Source organism: Pipistrellus hanaki, assembly GCF_964339955.1.
Source record: "Pipistrellus hanaki genome assembly, chromosome: 9".
NCBI classification, from domain to species: Eukaryota; Metazoa; Chordata; class Mammalia; order Chiroptera; family Vespertilionidae; genus Pipistrellus; species Pipistrellus hanaki.
Genome location: NC_140511.1, coordinates 31,778,558 through 31,805,665, shown reverse-complemented (window position 1 = coordinate 31,805,665; position 27,108 = coordinate 31,778,558). Strand labels below are relative to the sequence as shown.

Sequence of the window (27,108 nt, the reverse complement as noted above, 5' to 3'; positions counted from 1 at the left end):
TGAAGTAACACAGGGAAGGAGAAGTTAAGCATGTCTTAGTAACTAGCCCCCTCCTGAAACAAGGAAGCAACCCTTCCCAGAAGGTTCTAACAGTGGTTCTAACAGATGAACCTTGCCTATTTGTTTTTCTTTTAAAAGTAGAAGCTGAGCCCTGGTCAAGTGGCTCAGTTGATTAGAGCATTGTTCTGTACACAAAAAGAGAGCCAGTTCACTCTTGGCAGGGCATATACCTAGGTTATAGGTTCAATCCCCAGTCAAAGCGCACACAGGAGACAAACAGATCAACGTTTCTTTCTCTCTCTCTTTTCAATATAAAGAAACACATGTCCTTGGGAGAGGATTTAAAAAATAATAATGAAATAAAATACTAATAGAAACTGACATAGAAAGCACCAGGTAAATCCACAATCAATCAGACCTGAGATTAAAATCTTAGTTCTGACACTTATTAGTTGTGACTTTGAATAAGTTACTTATGTCCCACTATTCTTTGGATTCTACATTATAAAATGAGGATAAAATAACTCTACTTTTTAAAAATATATTTCTTTATTGATTTCTTACAGAGAGGAAGGGAGAGGGATAGAGAGCTAGAAATATCGATGAAAGAGAAACATTGATTAGCTGCCTCCTGCACACCACCTACTGGGGATGTGCCCACAACCAAGGTACATGCCCTTGACTGGAATAGAATCTGGGAGCCTTCAGTCCGCAGACCGATGCTCTATCCACTGACACAAACTGGTTTCGACATAACTCTACTTTTAAAAGAAGCCATAATAAACTATATAATAACTAAAATTGGGTCAGAAACTAAATATTTCAAATACAATCTCAAGAATGAAAATAATGAAAAAATGTGCATCAGAATTCAAGAGATTTCAACATATTTTTTGAAATCTGAAAGCAATGGAGAATAGTAGTGGATTTACTAGCATGTACATAGCATGTTCTAAAGGTGTATAAAGGGAGATATGGACAATAAGAGAGTTTGGTAATTCCCACAGAATCCAAGACTAATGTACTGAGAGTGGCTGAAGTCCAGAATGGGGAATGTAGCCGCACACTTTCCCCACTTTTTTTGCAGAATACCAGCACTGGGCACCTAGACCCCTAGGCAAACACTAGTTTATCCTCTGAGTAAACCAAAGAAAAGAAAGTTGAAACTCAAGAGACACCAAAAATTTTCCTGTGTAGATGCTGGGGGACTGAAAAATGTGTCAACTAAAAGCCTGCCAAAATAGCAGCTGGACTACCACTTCTCCCTCACAGAACCCTGGCATCTTCACCCCTGCCAGGAGAGAAGGCTTATTTAGAGGAGAAAAAAAAAAAAGACTTCCAATAGCTGACATGTGGGAGTCCTCAGTGACTACCCACCTAAAGTGAAATCCACTGATCAACAACCAACACAGTCCCTAACCAAAAAGCCTGCTATACACACAGAGCTTAGTACCTGCTTCTGATGGTCTAGTTCCTACAAATGAATGTCAGATGTAAAAGAGGAACAGTCTACATAAAATAATTATGTTCTTATCTAAGAACAGATGCTATGAAAAAGAATAATGTGAACAGGAAAGCTCTTCAAAATTAAAACTATGATTGCCAAAATTAGAAATTATAACAAAAGATTAGAAAGTAACTCAAAAAATGTAGGGAATGAAATAAAAACTACAAAGTGCTGGACATATGAGGGGAGGGAAAAGCATAGTAGGTACACAGACTTAATTCAGGAGGTTACACCAAACTAGGAGTTCCATAAAGAAAGAAAACATAAATAAATACATAAATAAATAAATAAATACATACATAAAGGGGTAAAGAGGAATAATATTTCTTAGAACATAAGCTGAAAGAGCTCACAGAAGGTCAAGCACAGTTAATGAGCAAAGGTTCACAACAGCAGAGTATTGTGGGACTTCAGGTTATCAGGGGTCAAGAGATGATCAAACATTACAAAGCTGCCATACTCTCAGGTAGAGGTAACAGCTTCTCCTTAGAGTGCTCTCACATTTCTCATAAAGACCCAGTGCATGAAATTAGTGCATGAGTAGGGTCCCTAGGCCTATCCGGTGATCAGAGCACATCTGTGGAACGGCTGGTGGGGTGATTGGGAGGGCCCCTGCTGGCACCTGCCTTGGCTGGCCTGGGGCCTGCGGGCTAGGAGAAGCTCCTGTTTTGAGTGTCTGCCCCGGTGGTCAGTGCACATCATAGCGACCAATCGTTCCACAGGTCATTCCACTGTTTGGTTGATTTGTATATTAGGCTTTTATTATATAGGATTACTCAGTTATGTCGGTTTTCTTACTGGAGATTGGGGCTTAGTAAAGTAGGTAATTGAATAACAGTAGTTATTTAAGAAATGGTTATTTAATGAATGAATGAATGAATGAATGAATGAACAAATTAACAAAGTGTAGCACAATGCATCTTAACCAATGTGCTTATGAAAATCACTAAAAAACTGTTTCCCAAAAACATACATTCTCTGCCCCTCTAGACATCTCTAAGAGTAGGGATGAGAAGTCTAAAATACTAACAAGATCCCCAGGTGCTGCTGATACACAACTCTGTTCAAGAATCAGTCATTGGACAGAGCTCTGGTCTAGCTCTGAAGTCTAGGCCTGGTTTCTCCAATACGAGTCCGTAAAAGGCCTCTTTGGAACTCGTTCATTATTAGTTAAAAAAAAAAAAAAAAAAAAAGTAAATACTAGTAAAAGTAGTATGCTAGCCATTGTGTGTGGCTCAAATAACAGTGGCTGAAACAAATAAGAGATACATGTAAAACAAGATTATGAGAATTTCAATGAGAAGAAAACCGCTCAATTCTGGTTCTGGGGTTTGAGGGGGCATAAGTGAGATGATCAGATCCACAGGCTAATGGTAGAGCCTTGCAGGATGCTATACACCATTACCAGGAAAAGAATTCAGCAGTTCCCAGTCTGGGGCCCAAGGAATTAAGGGGGGGCTGTTCCCTCATCTTCATTTTTCTCCTCTACTTCCTCCTGCGTGCTGTGCGGCACTAAAATCTCCCTGCTGTGCTAAGTGTCTAGAAGGATTTCTGGATGAGAGGAGTTACATAATGTGGAGTCCTCTTGGGAAACACAGCAGTGAATTAATTTTTCTGCTTCTACACAGTTCTCTAAGGGTGGAAATGCTCCCTCAAAGGGTAGGGAAAAGAATAATATAGTAAAAGAATATTCTGAAAGAATCCATGAGAAGCAATGAAACAAACAATTCTGTCCCATCCAATAAACATGGACTACGATCACCCTCCCTGTGTACCCCACAGTACTCATAGAAGACAAGGGGGATGTTGTACACAGTGCATGGGTCAGGTTACAGAAGAAAGACGTTTAACGTAACATGGTAAGATACAGGAGAGAATGCCCACCTGACAGTCGGTGACAGGTGATGCTTCAGCCCAGTCATAAAGAAAGAGTTAGAGACAGGTGAGTAACTGAAGGAGGCATGTTCCAGGCAGGGAGAAGACCAAGAGTGAACAGGGTAGAGCCCCTGGAGGATAAGTGGAAGGACAAAGTAGCCAGAGATAGGCCTGGAAGGCAGAGGACAGCCTCACTATGGGAATTTCTATGGTCAGGAACAAGGAGCCAGTGAAGGATGAGTAACGGTAGAAAACAGTGCAGGGCGTGGATGTCTGGGTGGATGTGACATCTCCAAACCAGATGGTCTGATGTGCAGCAAAGCTGGTGGGAGGTCAGCTTCAGACACGTTGGGTTTGAAGAATTGTCTGGGTTATTGATATTCAGGTAGAGTTCCAGGAAATGCGGAAGTCTGAAGTTTGATAGTCATGGCTAGAGACAGACATCCAGGAAGAAGGCTGGCTCCAGAAGCAGAATCTGATTATAATTATTCTTCACTAGTAAACCATGTCTGAGACCAGGAGACATGGTTTGCTTGTCAAGACGAGGGGCCATTTGAGTCACGGTTGGCACCCAGCTGCACCCAGGCAATGTCTTTGTTCCCAAAGGATACAGCGCTCTACCTGCTTTTTCCTTCTTCACCATACCCTTTCCACAGAGCTCACCTCTGCCTCAGATGAAGCCCAAGGTAGAACAGAGCCTTAGGTAGAACATCCTCCTTGAAATTTGTAAAGACAGGCACATAGGTATTTTTCCTTAAAATATTTTTACAGAAATAAATATAATGGGGAGCTAGAAGAGAATGACATGCAACACCTTTCCTCCTGCATACCCAGCTATGGTTATATTCTCTGAGGGTCCATTTCTATTTCCCTACCATGTCTTAGTTATAGCTGGATTTCAGATTATCCAGTAAATTATACACATAGATCTAGACAACCTCTGGAGAACTAGTTTACTAAAGATAAAAATTTAAATGTTGTTTTTACTGATTCCTAGGCAAATGGGTAGCTTGAGTTTGAGCCTCTTATACTTAAGCTACTCTCAACTTCAAGAAACTATTGCATTTTTCATGTAGGGCATTAAGGATCTGCCAGGGCAATGATTCAAATGGTTGTACTACAGCCTAGTACATGATCATGACTATTAAACATTTCCTTTAAATGCTGCCTCCTAACTTTGCTGGGCTCTTTATTTTATGACCCTAAGTTCAACCAGCTCTCATCAGATCAGCTAAAAATGCAGGCTTAAATGTGCTGTGACCAATTAAATCAGTGGAAGCACAGCATACAACCTCATCTAAATTCTTCGGAGATGGGTACCTAAATCCTGGAATATCTACTTCCCATTGGGAGTTTTAACAATAAGACATTTTAAGAATAAAAAGTGGTACCTAATAGCATGCTTTGAACTCAGCAAGGGCTCAATATACATGGTTCAGAGCACACACCTAGACAGTCAGTCATTCGGTACAAATTGTGTCGAATCAATGAATCCATCAATGACTGTCAAGAATTTTTCATGGTCTGGCATTTGAAAAATGGGAATAATCAAAGATCATCTACTACCCAACTTAAAGATAATGAAGATTTTTTTAAAAAATGCTCTATCCTCAAACCATTAAAAATTAATTAGAATAACTATCTACCCATACCCAAGTGTAATTATCTATGCATTTCTAGTTGGTATAATACATTATGTTTCTAAAAATGCACATTTTCTGGAAGCCTATAAAAAGAAATGATGTGTGATACTTCTCTTCAAGCAGCTTTCAGAAAACTAGCCACTTCTTAACTGCAGCATTTTTCAGCTTGCAGGGCAATTTAAAAATAATGATAATAATAATAAAAGCTCACTAAACGCAATAAAACACAGAAAATTTTCCTTCTACATAAAAACCCCAGGCCAGCATGCCCTAAATGTGTTCCACTGTTTTGCTAAGTGTTCTACGTGGCCAAAAACAGTTAGGAACTGCTGTTTGGTGTGGTCCTCTTTTGGAAGAGACCGTAAAAAAGCGGTTGTGTGCAAGACACACCATCATTTTCAAAATCCACATTGACATAGGATATATATCCTGATTTTAAAAATGTTAACATATGAAGGAGTGAAAAAGTATATATTAGAATCAAAGAAATAGCCTGGCCGGTGTGGCTCAGTGGTTGAGCATTGACCCAAGAAACAAGAGGTCACCAGTCAATTTCAGGTTAAGGCACATGCCCTAATTGCAGGATTGATCTCCAGTAGGGGGTGTGCAGGAGGCAGCCATTCCAAGATGTTTCTGTCTCTCTATCCCTTTCCCTTCCTCTCTTTTTAAAAATCAATAAAAAGCATATTTTTTAAAAAAGAATCAAAGAAATAGGTAGTAATATAGTATAGCTTTAGGGAAGTCACCTAAATCTCAACACTTTTTCCCCCTTTAAAATAGTAATGATAATAATGCCTACTTTATAGGATGCTGCTAAGGACTGAATGAGCTCATGCACATAAAAATCTTTGCACAAAGTTAACACATAGCAAGCAGGAAGAAGCAGAGGCACTGTTATCACTGAAGATTTAGAATGATTTAGAATATCAAAGTCCTAAGAACTCCTGCAGCAAGGGAAGCTCTAAGTTGGTTTTCTCAAATGTATTTGATCATGTATACGAATCCAGTTTCTCAGTTGTAAGATACAAGAGCTGATGATGAAAATAGTTTATTCAAAGATGTTGGGGAGCTTGCAGAATTATTCAGTCATGTAGAGATACAGGCTCAACCTGAAGCTTCCAGAAACTCAAACCCCACAGGGAACGGGTCTGATGAGGACACGGCTGCAACCACCACTGAGCATGACCAGGTCCTGTTATCTGCGAATCTCCCAGAAACTCACCTGAATACGACTGTCCCTGGGGCCAGCTGTGATCCTGTATCTGTGTCAAGCACAAGACTCTGAAAAACTCTGCTTGTCTATCCAGGACGGGGGCCTGATCGGCCACCACCCTGCCCAGAAAACATGGATTCTGCATTGCCCCTTGTTTCTCTAGTTGCTCACTTCTGAATCAGTGCAATTGGTGGAATCTAGGCCATGTACCCGTGCCCTAGCTGCAAGGAAAGCCCAGGAAGAAAGTTTTATGGGTTCTTCCTGGGGAGGTAAGCCTCCCATGGCTAGATGTTCCCCCAAAGACAGCAAATGTGTTTCCTAGTTGCTGGAAAGCCTTGCATGCAAGATTCTCACTACACTGTGAAACGCCTATGCTTCCCCCTGGAAAACTAACTTCCTTTAGAGAACAGTATTGGATGTACGTATTCCTTCTCTCTGCAGACGCACATGGACATTCTCTGTTTTAGCATCAGGGAAGACTCAAATTGGGTGGAGTTTAATGTAAGAAAACTTCTTCCGAGGGCACCCATAGATCATAGCACATTCTGAGGAGAGGGTGGGCCTAACTGGTCAGTCCAAGTAGGACAGAAATATCCAAGGAAATCTGCCAGGAGGAGGGCCGATGAGGAGGGCCAAGGAGAAAGGACACTGAAGTTCTTTCTGTGAATTTGGTTCCTATCCCCACTAGTGAACAGATAGAATTTGTTGTCCCATCTGTACTGGTGTTTTCCTGGTGTCCTGATTCTGAACACACCATATACGAATCGCTACACCATAAGAGCAGGATGGAGCAACTTGCAAAAGGCTAAGATATAGAAATAGACCTTGTGCCAAGTGCAACTGCTGTGAGCCACACACAGATGCTGACACCCAGACCACTGGATGGGCTGTGAGAACAGAGAGATCATAGGAATGTTGATTATATATGTCTGTGAGTGTGTGTATCGGGGGTGGAGGGGGGGGGGAAATATAATCAGACATAACACAAGCATGTGGTATGTGTGATCCAGTGACTCTACATATCATTTCTTGCGCACAGCAACTCTAGAAGGCAGGTGCCTATAATCAAAGAGTGAATCTAAAAGAAGGAATGGGCACCAAGAATGCAGCAGGTAAATGGGTGAGCAGAGGGCAGAGCCCCATCACCACTGAGATGGGCCCAGAGGACAGGAATCACAACTTTGGGGCTGCACTAACAAAGGCAGGCCAGGGCTGTCATTCTAAAGAGACAAATCTACCAAAGCATATTGTAAGGATGGGGCTTGGGCACAGGAATGCATAACATAGCCTTCAGTGGAGCTCAGGTGCGATGTGGATAGTATAATGTATTGGAGCTCCTGATCTATAGGGTGACCATGTAAATTTTTTTAAAAATCCTCACTTGAGGATGTTTTTATTGACTGATTGAGAGAGAGAGAGAAGAGAGAAACTTCAATTGGTTGCCTCCTGCATGCACCAACTGGGAATTGAATCTGCAATCCAGGTATGAGCCCTGACCCGGAATCAAACCCACAACCTTTTGGTGTTTAGGACAATGCTCCAATCAACTGAGCCGCCCAGGCTGATCATGTAAATTTTAATTACAAACTAGAAATGGGAATCTTATTAATAATTATGCTAGGACAACAGGCATAAACTAAGAATGTTCCAGAAAAATGGGACACAGGATTCCTCCAATTAAACATCATCTAGCCTTAGTGAATCCACAGGCAGAATTCAAGTAAACATGACCAATAAAGGGGAAGAATGTGGTTGAAAACCTGACTTAGGAGAGACTGTATTTCTACTCTTTCCTTTGGTTTTAATATTCGAAGAGATGACATTAAAAATAAAATCAGAGATCCTAGCATATATTTAATTTTCATTTCTTCTCTCTTAACTCCTAGCCAGAAGCTAAAAATGATTGTTCCTGCAACAGCATGGGGCATGCAAACTCATAAAAAATTACTCCCCAAGACAAAAAACCAAGAGAGTCAATTTGCCTGGTCAACAGCAAGGGGGCTGGTCTCAATGACAAACTCCGCTAACTCTCTGCTAGTTCCAGCTCAGAGATGGCCACGCTGATGGTGATGCCCACAGGATTTCTGCCTTTGGTGCATTAGAAGTCTCAGAGACAGAAAAAAAGGAAATCAGATGTTTATCATCAGACTGGTTATGATGTCACTCCAGAGGATGCTCATTGTTAGCAGATGCACTTTCTAAGAGAAAGGCCTCTAAGGGGAATGTTCCTGATCCCCAGTGTAATCAAAGAATGAATCGGTAGCTGTCTCCAAAGGCTGCCATCTTAGCTTCCGGCTGCCAGTGTGATCTGGGCCTCAGTAATGCTATCCTCAGAAAGCAGGCAGGGCTTTCTCATATGCTTTAAAAGAGACTTTTTGAACAGTCTGACACCCCGGCAGGCCAATGCTGTGGCATTTATTATTCCTGAGCTCCCAGGGGTTGACTTTGAAGACCAACCTGGCACCGGGAAGCCATTTTCATTAGTGAGATATTCAGAAGGGCCATTTCAATAGCCGTATGTCTGGGGAGAACAGAAATGCTGAATGCTGGCTCTACCTTTTACAGTGAGGCCTTGTACCCTCTTGGTTGTATTAACAGTTGAGTGTACTTTAGGCTCGTAAAACTCCCTCCACCCTCTCTCTGTTCAAAGCTTCTCATCAACGTTTATATTTGCAGGGATTTAGAGGATTATATAAATCAGTGTGGAAGGTCAGCCTGGCCTTAAGTTAATGAACATCATGCCCCTAAGCAGAGTTCAGGATGGCCATGGTGGAGCAGGCACGTCAGGGTGAAAAGACGTCCAGAAGGGCCTTTGTGCCACAAGCAGTTTCAACCCTCCCCACAAATTCACAGGTTTCTTCCTTTCTTTTCATTTTTTTATTTTTTGCAAGCGCTTATTCACTATCCAACATCCCATACATTTTACATATATTTTGTTATTACTACTGCACTACATGAAGTCAGAGTTCTGTTTTGTAAATGCCTCTGTTCCTAATGCCTGCTGCATAACAAATGCTCAATAATACTTGCTGAATGAATAAATGGTGGAAAATAAACACTCCCCCCCCCCCCGCCCCCCATAGGAATGTAAGTCATTCATTGAGTTTTCCCTTCAGATATAAAGTAACCAACTGAGAAGAAAAGTCCTCCAAACTCTACTTCCGGGCGAAAGGGACTCTATTGAAAGAAAGGAGTTTGGATGGTGGGGCTAACAGAGAGGAGAATGTTTTAAAAATCCAGACTATCATCTGAAAATCAGACTATAAAAATGTAATATTTCTTAAATTTCTGAAATTTATCACACCTGCGAGTTTTGCTCTATGCGTCTCTCTTTACAACAATAAATTCTTAAAACAAGCAAACCAAAAAGGTTCCATGACAACCCATAAGTAGAAAATGATAGATGTTGTGACTTAAATCAAAAGAAGCATCTTAAGAAATTGATGGAACAAGGAGTTTTAACAGGAAAGAAAGGGTAGGGGAAGGGGAACAGTGCACTAAACTCCAAGAAGGAACCGAGAAATAACCACTTGTAAATGTAAGAGACACACAGAGAGAAAGTAGGACTTGAGACTCCCCATAAAATGGTGGAAACAAAACTAACCCCAACCAGGACAGACAGTGTCCCCAACACCCTCTTCTCCACCATCTCCCAATCTAAGCAGCTGCTTAATCCTTCTGTGATATTTTCAAAGCAGGTTTTCTTTTCAATCCTTAAAGCCATTGGCTTAATTCAAAGGCTTGTCATCTTCCCGTAGGAAGGAATGACCAAGTCACTCTGTCTCTAGGATGACTTCCCTGGAATCTATCTTTCCCTAGTGCCCGGCGCCAAGTCTGCCAGACGCTGCCCCTGAGCCTATTAGAATGATGCCCGTCAAGTTGTATTTTCAGACCATTCTCCAGTGATGTGCACAAATGTTCACAGGAGGCCTAAGTGTGAATTCCATAGTTAGAAACTGTACAGAGATAATGCCTGTTTTACTGACAACTAGCTCAGTGCCTATGCTCCACATATGTAATGCCTGTTCCACAAATAAATAGAAGTAGAAAATCATTATGTAAAACTGTGGAATGCAATCCTAATAATGTAACACACACAGACACAGACACACGTGCATACAAAAAAATATCCAAAAAATACATTACTTATTTATATAATTTATGCACTTTTTAACTTTCTAAATTACTGTTAAAATTCTCTCTCTCTCTCTCTCTCTCTCTCTCTCTCTCTCTCTCTCTTCTCTCTCTCTCTCTCTCTCTTGTAAGATAAAAAAAAAAAAAACAAAAGGGAGTAGAGAAAGAATCATGTACCTGACAAATCAGATAGCAGTGTGGGGTATAATGGGAGGTATAGCACCCTTATCACCTATGCCCAATTCTTCATCTTCCACCCCTGCCCCTGCCCCACTTCTACTCCCTCCCGGCCACTCAGGACAGTGAGCTGTGCCAAGCCACACCACGGCCTTCCCATATATACTTGCTGTCTACTCTCACTCCACTATCCTGTTATGCCCAAAGCCACAGTCTGTGTCCCTGCTATCTTTTCTTTTCCAGGGCAAAGCACAATTCCTTATACAAAGGAACATTGTATGTTGATGGAGTAAATTAATACATGAATAAGGCAGAAACACTGACTGTGTGGCCCACTTCTTTCATTTATTCTAAAATCATACCTACCTAACAGGGTTGCCGTGAGGACTAATGAGAAAATGCTTATAAGACATGCCTGACACATAAGCACTCAAGAAAGAAAAATATTTACAAACTATTATTGACAGGGTGATGTACAAGATGCTTTGCTCCCTTAGCCACAATCATCTTAAATTGCACATAATAGTTCCTGCCCTGCTCCTCTCACCCCTTGAGGTGAGAAAGTGCTTAAAGTAGTTTGGGAACTATAAATCATGGGCAAACACATATTATTATCATGATGATAACAACAATGATTACATGCCATTTTCTTTGTGAATCTTCCCTACAATAAGCTTATCATTTAAGGTCACCTTACCTTTGCTGAGGTTTCAAACCATCCTACGAAACCGTGCTCCTTGCAGAACTGGTCCATCTTGAGGCCGTTGTTCAGGAGCATATCCTTGCCCTGGTCACATTTGTTGGCCAATAAAACTACTGAAACTGGTTTGCCATTAGGGAGACTTAACTTGGAGTCCAGATCGTTTTTCCATTTGGTCACTGCTTCAAACGTAGCTGGCCTGGTGACATCGAAGACAATGAATGCACCCATGGCTTCTCGGTAATAGACCCTTGTCATGTTTCCAAATCTTTCTTGACCTATCACCAAAAAGAAACAGAAATCAAAAACTTATTGCAATTATAAGCAATATATATATATAAACCTTATGAGGGCCCTGGTATGAGCCGATCACTCAGTAAAGTGCTTCGCTGTTTATCTTTAAGGAATGAGCTAACTACGCAATCATGCTACTTTGTTTTTCATCTTTGAGTCTAGAGAGGATTCATTCATTTAACAAGTATTTATTGAAACTTCTGTGTAACCATGTAATAGTCTAGAACTGTGCTAATACAGTCTCCCACTACCACATATGGCTACTTAAGTCTAAAGTAATTAAAACTAAATATAATTTAAAACCCAGTTCCTCAGTCACACTATCTAGTAAAATTTAAGTATTTAACAACCACAGTGGCTAGTGGTTACAGCATTACACACTTCCAATCCAGAACATTTCTATTATCATGGAATGTTCTATTGGATAACGCTTTCCTCAATACATGGGATACAATGATTAAAACATGAGTATTCCTGCCATCATGGAGATTACATTTAAGTGGGAGGATAAATTATAATATAAGAAATATAATAAATAATGTAGTATGTTTAAAAAGTACCCACAGTGAACTCTAATAAGGATAATAGTAATAACTAGCATTTATTGTATTGTTACTAACCATCAGAAATATAACTTACAGAAATGATCATGAAGGTACAATTATTATCCCCATTTTAAAGTGAGAAAAACGAGACTTGGTGAGGCTAAGTAATTTGTTGAAATTGAACAAATTAATGAACTTTGGAGGTTGGGATTCACATCTAAGCTTTTTTAATCCAGAGCCCACAGTTATTTAGGAGAACTGAATATTCTCAACTAACAGTCTGTACTAGTTCTCCTCCAGGTTTGTGTACCAGGAGTTGTCCCCTCCGACTCAAGGGAACAGATAACAGATATGTATGTGTCTATGCCAGTCTCTGGATAACATGCTAGGAATGCAACACGAACTAGATGATCTCTATCATAAGTAATCTACAATCTATTGGATAAAAAAAGCCCTCTGAAACAAAGAGAGGAAAAAAAAGGAAGAGGGAAGGAAAGAAGGAAGGAAGGAAAGAAGGAAGGAAGGAAAGAAGGAAGGAAGGAAGGAAGGAAGGAAGGAAGGAAGGAAGGAAGGAAGGAAGGAAGGAAAAGATTACTGGCCTTTTTTTAAGACCAATCAGCTAGAATCAGTTTTGCTCTGATTCATAATTTTCTAATGAATATTTGCAAGATTATTAAACATTCTAAGTTTAGCCTTCCTCGTTGACAAAATGGCAACAAGAATATACAGCTCAAAAGGTTGTCATAAGGATGAAACAAGTTAACATGTGTAAAGCATCCAGCACAGTATCTTAGAACTACCTGGCACTTAAAGTTTCCCTCCCTTTCTCCAGCATGTTAAAAATTATGAAAGACAATATGATATGGGCAGTAAAATCATGTTGCAGACCAGAGCTTATAACAAAAAGTTACAGGTATTTCAGCTGATTAACAAAAGAGAACAAAATCCTACTGGTTGTCACTCCGTCCACTAGTAGTTGCTAAAGACAGCTAATGAAAACTGGTTTTAAATTTTCTGAACCAAAAAATCCCAGAAGTATATGATCAAAGGCCTTTTATTCTGTCTTGAGAATTTATTTTCAGAGTCTTACAAAGTTAAACAAATTAAAACAAAGGCAGGTGTGCATTTAATAAGCCAACTCCTCTTAGAAGAAAATGCTGAAACTGGCATGTGTCTAAAAGCATACAGGTCAGCACACCTCTGAGAACACTTTACACTGAACTTGGAGCTCCTGGTTTTGTGATGATGAGTTTGAACTCAAGTTACCACACTCTCTTGTAGGTTGCTATGTTTATATTGGCACTTGCACTGCGGATTGTAAGGGGAAAATGATCCATAAGCCACAGGCACTTACTGGAAATGGATGAAGGTCAATGGTTCCCATCCTGGTGTGGAAGCCTGTGTGCTCGGAGCATTTGTCAGAGCCAAACACGAGGACCCTAAAGCATTTCTGCTGGGGGTTATACCACAGAAGCAGTTTTAGTGGTATCTCCACAGTCATCCAGTCAATGAAAGAGAGGGGCATAATACTCTTCATATGACACACAACTCACGGGTAAACGTTCTGTTTTCCCAAATGAGTTTCACATTTCTTTTTTCTTTTTTTGGTTTCTGATGCAAAGGAGTGATTTCCTTTGATACCATTCAGGGTGGCCGTGACCTTTCAGGGTTCTGGGGGGAAGAAAACCCTCTGTGATCACGCAGGGATCGGAAGGCCTCTAGGCTACAGAAGGATGTCTTATGATCCCTCTTAGGGAACTATTCAGATGAAGGGCAAAGTCATGGGTTATTCAATAATCTACTTGTCCAGAGGTTTTCATAGCGGAAGAAGGTCACCCTCCAAAAGAAAGAGTTTACATTTCAAATATGTGGCAAAAGGTAAGTTTCAAGACTGTGCATAAAAGCAATACACATAGGTTTAACACATTCATAGGAATTCCAAAAAGAAAATGTGTTTATGTTTGAGTTTGTGAGTGTGTGTGTGTGTGTGTGTGTGTGTAGTGAGAAACAAGGAATAAAAAAGTGTGTTTCTAGAAAGAAAAGACCTTTGTTTATCAAGGTCACTGGGCCAACAGACTTGGAACATTTGTATTTTTGACATTCCAGCAAGAGGTCACATTCAGACCAGGGCATTTCTGGCACACGTTTTATCCTGCCTATCCTGTCAGCTGACAGCCCTCTCTGCTGTTTCTTATTAAAAGAATGAGAAACATGTGATTTCTAGTGAGTGCCTACATATGGGCAAAGAAGAGACCTGATGAATTTATCATAGGTAATTTACTGTTAAAAAAAAAAAAAAGATCACAGTTCAAAAATCACCCTTGTTGGGCAAGTATGGCCTAATAGTTGAGCATCAACCCATGCATCAAGAGGTGATGAATTCAATTTTCAGCCAGGGCAAAGGCCCAGGCTGCAGGTTCAATCCCCAATGTGCGGCATGCAGGAGGCAGCCAATCGACAATTCTCCCTCATCATTGATGTTTTTATCTCTCTCTCCCTCTCCCTTCCTCTTTGAAATCAAGAAAAATATTTTAAAATAATAGATGGATGAATGAATGAATGAATGACAAAAACAGGTTTCACAGTTGCGATGCAGGAGAAGAAATCACCAGATGGGTGTATAGGCAAAGGAAATGAAACCACTACCTTGAAGAGATATCTGCACACCCATCAAAAGATGAATGGAGCCGAAACCGGTTTGGCTCAGTGGATAGAGCGTCAGTCTGCGGACTAAAAGGTCCCAGGTTCGATTCAGGTCAAGGGCATGTACCTTGGTTGCAGGCACATCCCCAGTGGGGGGTGTGCAAGAGGCAGCTGATCGATGATTCTCTCTATCAATGTTTCTGGCTCTCTATCCCTCTCCCTTCTTCTCTGTAAAAAATCAATAAAATATTTTTTTAAAAAAAAGATGAATGGATAAAGAAGGAGGAGAGTGTACACACACACACACACACCAGAAGAGAGAGCATTATGCTAAGAAAATAAGTCAGACAGAGGAAGAAAAATGCTGTATGATCTCTTATATGGGGAACCTAAAAGGCAAAATCGTAGAAACAGATTAGAGTGGTGTTTGTTGGGTGCTGAAGGTGGTGAAAGAAGGAGATGGTACAATGGTACAAGCTGCCAGTTATAAGATGAGTAAGTTCTGGGGATCTAATGCACAGCGTGATGACTATAGTTAACAATACTGTATTATAAACTTGAAAATTGGTAAAAGGGTAAATCTTAAATGCTCTCACCACACATACCAAAAAAATGGTAAGTATGTGAGGTTATGGAGGTAATCATTTCACAACATATATCAAACCATCACATTGTAGACCCTAAACTTACACAATGGTATATGTCAATTATATCTCAATAAAGCTGGGAAAAAAGGGAAATCATCACCTAGCTGGAGTGGTTCAGTGGCTGAGCATCTACCTAGGAACCAAGAGGTCACAGGTGGAGTCCCAATTGGGGCACAGGCACAGGTGCAGGCTCGCTGGAAGATGATGTTTCTCTCAATGTTTCTAGCTCTTCTAGCTCTCCCTTCCTCTCTCTTTCTCTTTCTTAAAAAAATAAAAACATATTTTTCAAAAGGAAATCATCTGAGATATTTCTAGAATACCCATCCCTGGGCCACTCTCTTACTATGTTGACTTTGTTTGGAGTCTAGAGATATGTGTGGGGTTTTTTAAGTACTCCCTGAGGGAAGTCTCAAAAACTCTATTTCTACCATCATCTACTTTCAAAAGACAAATATCATCAGTGTGCTATTATAGCTCTTCAATGCTTCAAAGCCCTTTCATGCTTCAAAAACAGACACCTTTTTTGACACTAAACATGAGGAGTCTTTGGCTCCAACCGCCTTTCCAAACTCTTCTCCTGCCACTTCCTTCGAAGTGCTCCAAGGCCAAACCGCACTGGACTATTGCTTCCGAAACATGTCCTGCATCACTCCCTGGATGTCTTCTGCTTGTTTTGCATCTCTGTTCCCAAAGCCTAAATCCCGTCCCCATCTCTCCTCTCATTCTGTTCAACTGTGCCCTGAAATGCCACACATTTCTGCAACCTTCCCTGTCCTGCCTGCTGGAACCAGTGTCCCCCTTCCTCAGACCTCCACAGCATTTTCCTTCTCTGATACCATTCACATTTATCATGTTCTGTATTCATTCTTCTGTATCCAAAGTTGTAAAAACCTGGAGAGCAGATTGATGAGTTTTAATGTTGTAAATCCAAGGCTAGTTCTTCACTTTTTGGATATAGTAAGAGCTCAAGATATTAAGATAGAAATGAACAGAAATTAAGATTCCTTCTTCTTCTAGCATACAACATTTATCATGAATCAGTGCTGCATATGAATGCACTTACTCTACATTCCACATGAATTGCTGGTAAGTAATCAATAGATGGAGAAAATTAACATTGTTCTTACAGGTTGGTGCATATCTGTTGCAACAAGTTTCAGACCAGAATATCATGTTTTCACAATCATTATCATCTTAAGAAATAATTCCTTGGAATCAATTAACTCTGTTTTAAAGAATATATATTTTGAGAGTCATGACACAATCAATAAGACTAAAAGATGGTCTTTATTTCTAGGGAGCAATAGTATGAAAAGCAGAAATACAAAAACAAAAGTAAATATGGACCTTGCATAAGGATCTGTGAGGGGAAACAAACTACCCAATTGATAGAATTGTCAAATGGTGACAATATATAATGGCTTCAACTGGTTTTGAAGGCTCAGGGAACCCCACAGATCAGAGTTGGCCGACATCCTGGTAAGAAAGGTTTTCTCGTGTTTAAGAGCCCGTCTGACTCTCTGGCAATAGTTCTGAAACTCTTTCATCTTCTTTCTTCACTTCTTGGCTCCATCAATCCACTGACAGAAAAATGTCAATCAATCGCACTTTATCCAGTCACCTAAGGTTAGATCCTGAAATGAACCTGGTGTGATTTTTCCCTACCACATTACTCACTGGCCTCTAGCCAGAACCATGTTTCTGCAGCCCCCATGACAAACACTGCCTCTGTACAGAGAAAGAGTTCAATTCAGCCTTCCTGTTAAGTGAAGAAATAACCTGTAATTCTTGACCCCTCCCCGTGAATACTGGCAGATTTAACAAGTCTCTAAGAGTCCTTCTCTGTCATGTCTCTTGCATTTATTGCTTTCTTTCCACTCCCACTGAAATCACTTCAGTTAGGACTATCTCATCTCATTCCTGCACTTAACAACAAATTTTGAATGCTTATTGTTTTCTAAGCACTGTGCTAGCAGCTAGAAAAAAACAATTGAAAATCTTTGCCCTTATGAAGCTTACATCCTAGTGAAAAGGTAACAGTAAACAAAACACTAAGTAAGATACATTTATATTCTGTTCACTGGTGAAAAGTACCGAGGAGAGGAATTAAGCAGGAAAGGAGAAAGGTGGGAGGGCAATGTTAAGCTGCATGGATAGTGATGACTCATTGAGAAGTATCATCTGAGTAAAAACCAAAAAGAGGTAAAGGAGCCAGCCATAAGGATATTTAGGAGAAGAGGGTTTTAGACAGAGGGAACAGCAAGACAAAGATGCAGAGGCACAGCTGTTCTGGCAAGTGTTTGGAGAACAGGAAGGAGACTGTTGGCTGGTGTGCCATGAGGCAGATTACAGGGTCCAGATTGCAGACAGTTAGGGACCTGGTGCAGATGTAGCCTTTTATTCTGGATGAGAGAGGAAAGCACTGAAGGACTGTGAGCAGATGAGAAACATGAACTAAGAGGACATGGTTAAGGATGCTACTGCATTGAGGCAATGGTAGCCAACCTTTCAGACCTCACGGACCACCAATGGTCCCCAGACCACCGGTTGGCAAGTGCTGCACTGAGGAATGATTTATGGGGTCAAGGCTGGGAGTGGGGAGATGATAATACACTTCCATTGTGATTATCCATTCCAACCGCTTGGAGGGGAGGGCAGTTAGGGGTGACCAGGCTTGAAAGGGTGGACAGTTGGGGGTGATCAGGCATGCAGGGGAGGGCAGTTAGGGGTCAATGGAAGGTGGTAGTGGTAAAGGTGGTAAAGTCGAGTTGTTTCTAGATATATCTGGAAATAGAAATGACAAATGGGATGCAGATTGTAATAGGATTCAAGCATGATTCCCAGACTATTGGCCTGAATTACTGAAAGTATGGAGTTGTCATTCGCTGACGTGTGGAGGTGAAGGTTTTGTGGAAGTCCTTTGGGATTCTGACATGTTGATATGAGGTGTCTGTTGGCAGGTATGTTGAATAGGCAGTTGTATATTCCAGGCTGAAGTTGCAGGAGTGGTCAGGGCTGAAATTTAACTTGTACTTTAATCTCTGTGCATCTCTGCCTCTTTCACCTTTCAAAGCCCTGTTTTCACCCTATCATTTCCCTAATTAAACACTTTCAGGGATGCACTCCTGCCTCCAACCAATGCCAAAACTCAAAGGCTGGGCTGCTAACACATATGACCCACATAAGATTTAAAGCAATTTGGACTATTTCCCAACAGTTATAAGTTGGGAGACCTGTAATAAAACAGATACTGCAACATCTTAAAAACTCAGAACATTCAGAAATGCAGGGTCTACATCATATGACTAATCTTTTGGTATTAGTTCATTTAATCTGGTAAGAAAAAAAATGTGCTGAGATGCTATATCTTTTGCCTTATTATGTACCATAAAAACACTGCCTTAAATTTGTGTATGTATATCAACTTTAGAAAAATAAGTCTTAAAATAGTATTTCTAATTCAATGAAATGTATATTATGCATGTGGATTAATTTTTCTTGTTGTAATTTTTCTTATTGCCTTACAATAAAATCCCATGTTTGTTTCTTTGCATCAAAACACTCCTTAACACACTTGGCCTTGTTCCAGCACATCCATCCAGCTGTATGGAGAATTTTGTGGAGGAACAAAATGGGAGCCAGGATTTGGGGGAAGCTTTGCTCCCATTTCCTAGGAAAACAGGGAGCAGCAGCTTGGGGGGTGGGGGAGAGGGCAGTCAGTATTGAGAACAGAAGCTTTCAAAAAGAAAACAGGTGTTTGCCAAGTAGATAAATGGAAATGGTTCCTTTATTTTATCCTCTGGACTCCTATGGAAATTTCAAGGTTACACTCCTTGATCTACAAGGTCAAGAATACTACTAAGATCAGGATATGCTCAAAACTATGCCTTGCTAGGTTCTGTTAAGTTCTGCTTCCTGATTTCATGCCCACTCATTTCATGGCACCCCTATGGCCCATTGGAACATACCCTCTCCCTTATTCTCTACTTAAATTCTTCAAGGTTGTACCAAACCCTACATTCTGGCAGCCTGTCCTGACTACTTAGCCCCACTCTCAACTCTTTCCTTATCTGTACACATACGGCTCTGCCATGGATTGCCCTGCCCTACCCTGCACTGCTTCTGATGTGCTGGAAGCCTCTGCAGCCGGTGTCTCCAGTTCCACTGCAGACTCCTTGAGCCCACAATGCATTACTCAATCACTGTCTCCTTAAGTCTCCATAGCACACACTCTGAGAGGCTCTTAGTCTATGCCCATGAAGGACTTGTGCAATAGAATGGAACTGGGAATACAAGTACTTTTTACAGAATGAAGCAACAATGTTTAATATTGATTATTATTTTTTTTTTGGAAGAAGGAACTCCAGCAGGGAGAGGAGTGAATTGAATAAAGCAAGATCTCTGATCCAGCTCGTTTACTTCCTATGCCTTACTTGCTCCTTCTAAAGATCCATTCTGGGGGGAAAAATCTGTCCCCAATTCAGAACCACCAAAACTCTTTATGCAATTTCTTTAGTTCCCCCATGAACAATGGTTCTTGTTTCACCTTACTACTGGCTATCATCCCTCATAGGCACATCTTACCTCTATTCAACAAGAAGGTAAATCTAGATAGAGTACTGAATTAAGGTAATATGTGCAAGAGAATAAGATGAAAAAAAGTGACAATTTGTTTCTTAGGTGTCCACAAATAATAGCATTATAGAAAGGAAGGATAGATAGATTATACTGATCTTTTTCTTTTTTAAAGTTAAACTTAAAAAATGCAGGGTTGGAGAAAAGTAGGTTTACAGTTGTTCATATGTAAAAATAATATAATAATTAATAATACAAAAAAAACCCCTCTTATTTCACATACTCACAACTGTAAGCCTACTTTTGCCCCACCCTGCATTCCATTCCATTCTAAATTTATATTTAAATTTAAGGCAGTATGTGTATGTTTGTGTGTTTGTGCCTCTGTGTGTGTGTGTGTGTGTGTGTGTGTGTGTGTGTATGAAAATGAGCATCACAGAGTCCCATGAGATTTTTGTCGGAATTTATTTTGATTGGGGGTTCAACATTACTCAGTTTAAAAAATTAACTTGATGGAAAAATAAGATCATATTGTAATGTCATATCCAATGTTGGATTTTAGGATGGAGAGAATGAAACCAAGTCACAGAAGAGGTTGACATGAATCAAGGTAGAACAATCAGCATATTTTATTTTCAATTAAACCAATTAAAGCCTAAACAAATACCTACCAAACTACCGAAAAATATCTGAACTCTAAGCCCAAATATATTTGCGGATGGGAGGGGGCGAGCTAACTCTGATTTAGCATTTGAGACATCACCTCTAAGTAAGCTTTAAAGATACTTTTGTAAGTAACTCAAAGAGGCCCTGTGCTCTAAGGGTTTCACCCTTTTAAAAAAACTTTTTCGATTGATTTTAGAGAGAGAAAGAACGAAAAAGAGACAGAGAGATAGAGAGAAATATTGATTTTACTGTTCCACTTATTTATGCATTCATTGGTTGATTCTTGTATGTGCCCTGATGAGGATCGATCCCGTAAGCTTGACATATCAGGTGACACTGATCAACTGAGCTACCCAGGTAGGGCCAATGCTTCTTTCTTAAAGAATTTCCAGATTCCTCTGGAGCAGTGGTTCTCAACCTTTCTAATGCCTCAACCCTTTAATACAGTTCCTCATGTTGTGGTTAGCACCAACCATAAAATTATTTTTGTTGCTACTTCATAACTGTAATTTTGCACTGTTAATGAATTGTGATGTAAATATCTGTGTTTTCCAATGGTCTTAGTCTCTACAGCAGCTTGTGGGTCGCAGACCATCGGAAAACACAGATATTCACAATTTTGAGATAATTCACAATTTTAACATTAGATCAAGCTACATTCCTTTTCAAATGATCATATTGTCTTGAAACTGGGTTTTTCAAAGTTTCTGTAATAACAAATAAAAAGTCATGTAAAATGAAAGACAGGAAGTGAGAGTGGTAATGTCTAGTTTAAAGTATTGTTTTCTTTAAAATAAAAACAATACACATACCACACTCTCCCGTATAAGACAATTTTTATTCTAATACCATCAAGCGTCATAACTATTCTCATATTTAATACTCAAACTAGAGACTTGTGTCCCTCTGTCACTGTGAATTTTCTAAAAGTATTTAAGATGGTTGCTATTAAGCCAGACCACTACATGCCCATAGCAGTATTGTATGCAAAGAATACAGCAAATTCAATTCTTACCTCTACCCAAAAGTGGAAAGGTTCAAAGACATAGTAAGTTATTGCTTTAAAATAAATAACGTGTATCTTCTAAATGCAACTTAAACTATTTATCACTTGTGAAAACTATTGCATTATATCACCCACTATGAAATATTAGAATAGGGTGGTTAGAAAATGGGATTTATTTATTTTTATCTATTTATATATTTTTGTTAATCTTCACCTGAGAATTTGCTGTTGTTGTTCTTAGTCCTCACCTGAGGATATTTTTACATTGATTTTTTAGAGTGGAAGGGAGGGAGATGTGAGAGAGACACATCGATTGGTTGCCTCCTGCACATTCCCTGGCCAGGGCCAGGGATCAAGCCTGAAACGTAGGTACAGGACCTTGACAAGAATCAAAGTCCACAGGCCAAGGCTCTATCCACTGAGCCAAACTGGCTAGGGCAGAAAATGGGATTTATAAATAGACAGTTTAGCCGGGTCCGGTTTGGCTCAGTGGTAGAGCATTGGCCTGCAGACTGAAGGGTCCCGGGTTCGATTCCGGTCAAGGGCATGTACCATGGTTGCAGGCACATCCCCAGTAGGGGGTGTGCAAGAGGCAGCTAATCGATGATTCTCTCTCATCGATGTTTTTAGCTCTCTATCCCTCTCTCCTCCTCTCTGTGAAAAATCAATAAAATATATAGACAGTTTATATCCCAGCACTGTCACATACTGTGACTTTTAAAAGTTTTATGCATTTTTGCTTGTTAATCTAGCCTGTCTAAGCCCAGTTCTCTTGCCTCTATGACAAGTTCCTTGTGCATCATAAATGAAATAATACATAAAAATGCATGGCACCATGCCTGACACTCAGTTCTTGGTGGCTATTACTGCCATTACTGTATATGGAAGGAAGAACAATCCTCCCAACAAGTAATTTAAATGAATTTGTTCTAAATTTCACCTTACACTTTAGATAGAAATTTGTTTGCATCCCTGACACTGCAGATAATTCCTTTGCCACCATTAAACTGGGGAGCTAATGCAGGCATTTTCAGCAAGTGAAGCTGAGCTTGTGCATGACACAAGAAGCTAAGTCGTTCACCTCTCATCATGAGAGAGCAGATTTAGACAAGACTGATGGAGAAGAAAGGTTAAATAATGTGTCGGGATAACACAGACTGCACAAAGAAGAGACAGAGCACAAAGCAATCATTCTCATTTCCCTCAGACATTTGAAATGATTGACTATCCTTTTTTTTTTTTACAATAAACCTCACTGGAGGATATATATATATATATATATATATATATATATATATATATATATATATATATATATTAGAGAAAGAGGAAGGGGGAGACAAAAACATTGATCAGTTGTCTCCCCAACCAGGGATTGAACCCAAAACCCAGGTATGGACCCTGACTGAGAATCAAACCCACAACCTTTTGGTGTATGGGACAATGCTCCAACTAAGCCACCCAGCCAGGACTATTCTCTTCTTCAACTGTTTTCCTTTCGCTTTCAAAACCTGCCCTTGCTTGGTCTCCTCCTACATGGTGTTTTCTCTTTTTCTTCTTTGCTGACTCCACAGTCACTCATTAAATTCTATAATGAGGTCTGCTAAAAGAGAAAGATATTCAGAGAAGTACAAAATAATGTAATATGTTTATTGCTAAAGGGAGAAGGGCTAGAAGGGAATTTAAAAAGTTGTATGTGTCTCAAGGGAGGAAGAAGTTACCACTGGAATGAGAAAATTAGGTAAGTGTCTGTAGAGGAGCTGCTCTTTCAGAATTGTCTTAAACATCCGATAGGATTTAGATCTATGGAAATAAAGGGAGGGGCTTACATGTGACCCAGCAAGAAGGGCAGGAGCAAAGGCACAGAGACAATACCAAGGGGTGTGAATAAGGAATAGCAAGGAGTTCAAATGGCCAGATGTTAAGCTTCCTGATAGAGGGTGGGAGGAAATTATATTAGGAATGTCCTGTGTAGCCAGACTGTGGATGCCTCTGGGTGCCCTCAATTCCATGCCATGCCATCATCCTCTCTTCTTCACCGCATGAACTCCTACAGGGCGGGGTGCCTACCAAATTCAATTATTGGTGTGCCCCAGGACTTAAAATACCAAAATGTCTGACATTAAAAAATAGTTTTTAATTATTCAAATCTCATCATTAATAAATCACAGGGGCCTACATACTGGTTCCCATCCTACCATTAACTCTCTCTCTATGAGCCTGAGGAATTAATGTGACTCCTGCCCTTTCAAATCATAGCTTCCTCAGCTGTAAAATAAAGGATTTGGTTTGATGGACCCTCAAGATTTTAACTTTGTGAAAATGACCTTTCATAAAATCATTACTTCATCTACTGTCTCCAAAAATCATCAAGTTTTGTCATTTTACCTCCAAATGAATCACATTTCACTTCAAATCATGAAGACTTTGTCAAATGAGGAAGCACAGTTTTTAAGAATGGGTCTTTAGCCCACCTAGTGTGGCTCAGTGGTTGAGCATCTACCTATGCACCAGGAGGTCATGGTTCAATTCCTGGTCAGAACATATGCCTGGGTTGTGGGCTTGATCCCCAGTAGGAGGCATGCAGAAAGCAGCCCATCAAGGATTCTCTCTCATCATTGATGTTTCTCTCTCTCTCTCTCCTCTCTTCCTCTGTGGATTACAGACTGATAGGTGGGGAAGCTTGAGAAAGGGATGGCTAATAGGAAGCTGCTCCAGGAGTTCAGGTAGGTTGTGAAGAAGAAATGACTACTGAAAGGAGAAACAAGAATGATTTTTCAAGGTAGAAAAGGCAGGATTTGACAGTTGGAACTGAAAGGGAGTGAGGAAAGGGGGAAGTTAAAACCTGAGTTATTTTCAAAGAGCAATTTTTTTTAAATGTATCTTTATTGTTGAAAGTATTACAGATGTCCCCGTTGTGTGTTTTTCCCCACTAACTCCCCCCTCCACTCCGCACCCACCCCTCCCACACCTTCACATTATTGTCTGTGTTAAAGAGTAATGTATGATCATATAATCGTTTAACCAAATTCTAAAACAGCTGAAAAATATATTAGTGGAACTTAATAATTTGGAACCTTGGGTTAGCGTCATGACACAACCCTGTCAAGTTGAGGAAGATTACTTTAGTACACCCCATAGAAGATGAGAATCCTCCCTGGCACAATAAACCTGATTTCCATCACCGGAGCACTGGGGCCACCATATTCCTCTGAGAATGTCCATCTCAGAGTCAAACAGAGTGAAAGAAATAAAAAGGTTCTCCATGGTTGGAAAGGTTTGCAGGATTCTCCAAAGCTAATCATCAGAAAAAGGGGGGAAAGGCTCTAAGCCTACCACAGGACAACTAGCCTCAAAAAATGCTTTCAGGCAAGTGATGACTCTATTGTCAATCCCAGTAACTGCTTAATTCCAAACCGTGTTTATTGAGCAACTACCATAGACCAGGCATCTTGTTCTACTTACACATGGCCCAGTTTCCTCACAAATGAAACTGGAAATAGTAAGACCTAGTTTCCAGCATAACTGTGGCATTAAAACTGCGAAGATTGCTATGACGAACTCATAAATGTAAGGAGTACTCCCTCTTAACCTTTAGTTTAGCATACACCGTCTTTCCTAATGTGCTGTTTCCATCTCACCACCTCCCTCCTCACACGCTCTAATCTGTAGTGATGCCAGCTTACCCACAGTCCTCACTGTCTCTCCTCACTTCCACACCATGCCTCGGGGAAGCCCCATTTTTTGCTTTCTTTTTAACACCTGATACTTCCCATTCAGAGCACTCATCAAAAACAGTGATTATGTAATCATCTCGTTGATTATATTATAATATCTTTATGCCCCATCAGACTCAGATTCCATAAAAGCAAAAGCCCATTTCACACATCCCCCCCCCCAATAATTTTTCTGCTTTTCAAGTGAATGAAAACGTTTTCTCAGGCAAGACCTCATACCTCTCAAATCAAGTTTTAAAACTACTATCTTAGTAAAATGCAGAAAAACAAAACAAAAATATGTCAGTGCCACTTTGCCTGTCCTGAGATTAACTGTGTTTCTGACAACACGGCCACAGTGAGATAGATCCTGGGTTTCCATTTATCATGGCCTGGCCTCAAGGGCTCCGGTCAACTCTTACTTGCTAGCACCCCACACATTCCTCCCTCAATAGCTCCATGACTTAAAATCTGTGCTCTTTCTGGTCACCAGCCCTCCCAGCACCTCATCCCTAACCACTCTAATTCTTCTCATCATAATGTATATAATCGATAGGCAATGCATAGCCACCACAGTGATGTCCTGGGAAGATACACTTAACCTTTGTACATATAAGAACGGGGGGGAAAGGATGCTAGCAGGAGCCAGGTGGTATGACAGCAGAACAGTTAAGTAACTGCTAGTGCTGTCCCCGGGCCAGGGCAGTGAGTGGTGGAAGAGGCATAATCACTATCTGATTTGGAGACTGATGGTGTGTGCAGGTTAAAGAAGGAGAAAAGATGACAGAGGTTTCAAGTCTAGTGAGTGGGAGAAAAAAGTATAGTTAGCACAAACTAGAAAGTCCAGAGTGTGTGGAAAAAAATGTCTAGTTTAGACTTACAAATAGCACCCTTTACTCTTTATCCTTCAGAGGGGGTGATTGTGGATGTTGTCTGTTTGTATTCCTTTGTTGTTGCATCCTTTTGTACTTTCCAATTTTGCTATGTTGAGCATATATTACTTTATTAATAGAACTCAAATCCTGTTTTTTAATGCAACCTTGCTATTGACATTGATCTTGCAATATAAATGAGACATCATAAAAAAGAGATACCCGACAGCAAGACAGAACTATATGTCTGGAGCCTATGAGAGGCAAGGTCAGAGGCCAGGTCGGAGGCACAGTTCTGGAGCTGTCAGCATGGTGTTTACAGCCATGAGAATGCATGAGATGCCCAAGAGCAGGAGACAGAATTAAAGAGGGCCAGAGAATAAACTTCTGTCTCAAGCTGTCCAACCTGAAGTCAGTCACAGGGAGTAACCGGGGCTAGGTACAAGGAAATAGCAGACTAGAGCTCCGTCCTACCTGCTCGGGTTTCATCTCAGAGACGTGGCTGGGTGTGGTGTGGCCAGAATCCTCTCTGTGCTACCAGAGTATTTTGGAGTTACTTATATTGATACCTTTCACTCACAATTACAGTGGCCTGTTTTGTGCCATCATGGCCACTAAAACTGTGAAATTTTTGAAGCAGGAATCAAGTCTTGTTCAACTCTTAAAAAAAAAAAAAAAAAATATATATATATATATATATATATATATATATATATATATATATATATATATATATATAATTGATTTTTTACAGAGAAAAAGGAGAGGGATAGAGAGTTAGAAACATCGATGAGAGAGAAACATCGATCATCTGCCTCCTGCACACTCCCTACTGGGGATGTGCCCGCAACCAAGGTACATGCCCTTGACCAGAATCGAACCTGGGACCCTTTAG

At 40.3% G+C, this 27,108-nt stretch overlaps 1 protein-coding gene across 4 annotated transcripts in view; it reads right to left on the bottom strand.

The window, feature by feature from the left end:
• The window catches only part of RAB38 (RAB38, member RAS oncogene family), a 452,769-nt gene that overhangs the window by 267,851 nt on the left and 157,810 nt on the right, over nt 1-27,108 (bottom strand). For 2 of the 4 annotated variants that reach the window (XM_084895230.1, XM_084895231.1), the window contains exon 8: nt 11,247-11,527. The exons of the other annotated variants lie outside the window; for them this stretch is intronic. In XM_084895230.1, coding sequence (XP_084751356.1) covers nt 11,247-11,527 — 281 coding nt within the window. The remainder of the gene's footprint in view (nt 1-11,246; nt 11,528-27,108) is intronic. 4 annotated transcript variants of the gene reach the window in all.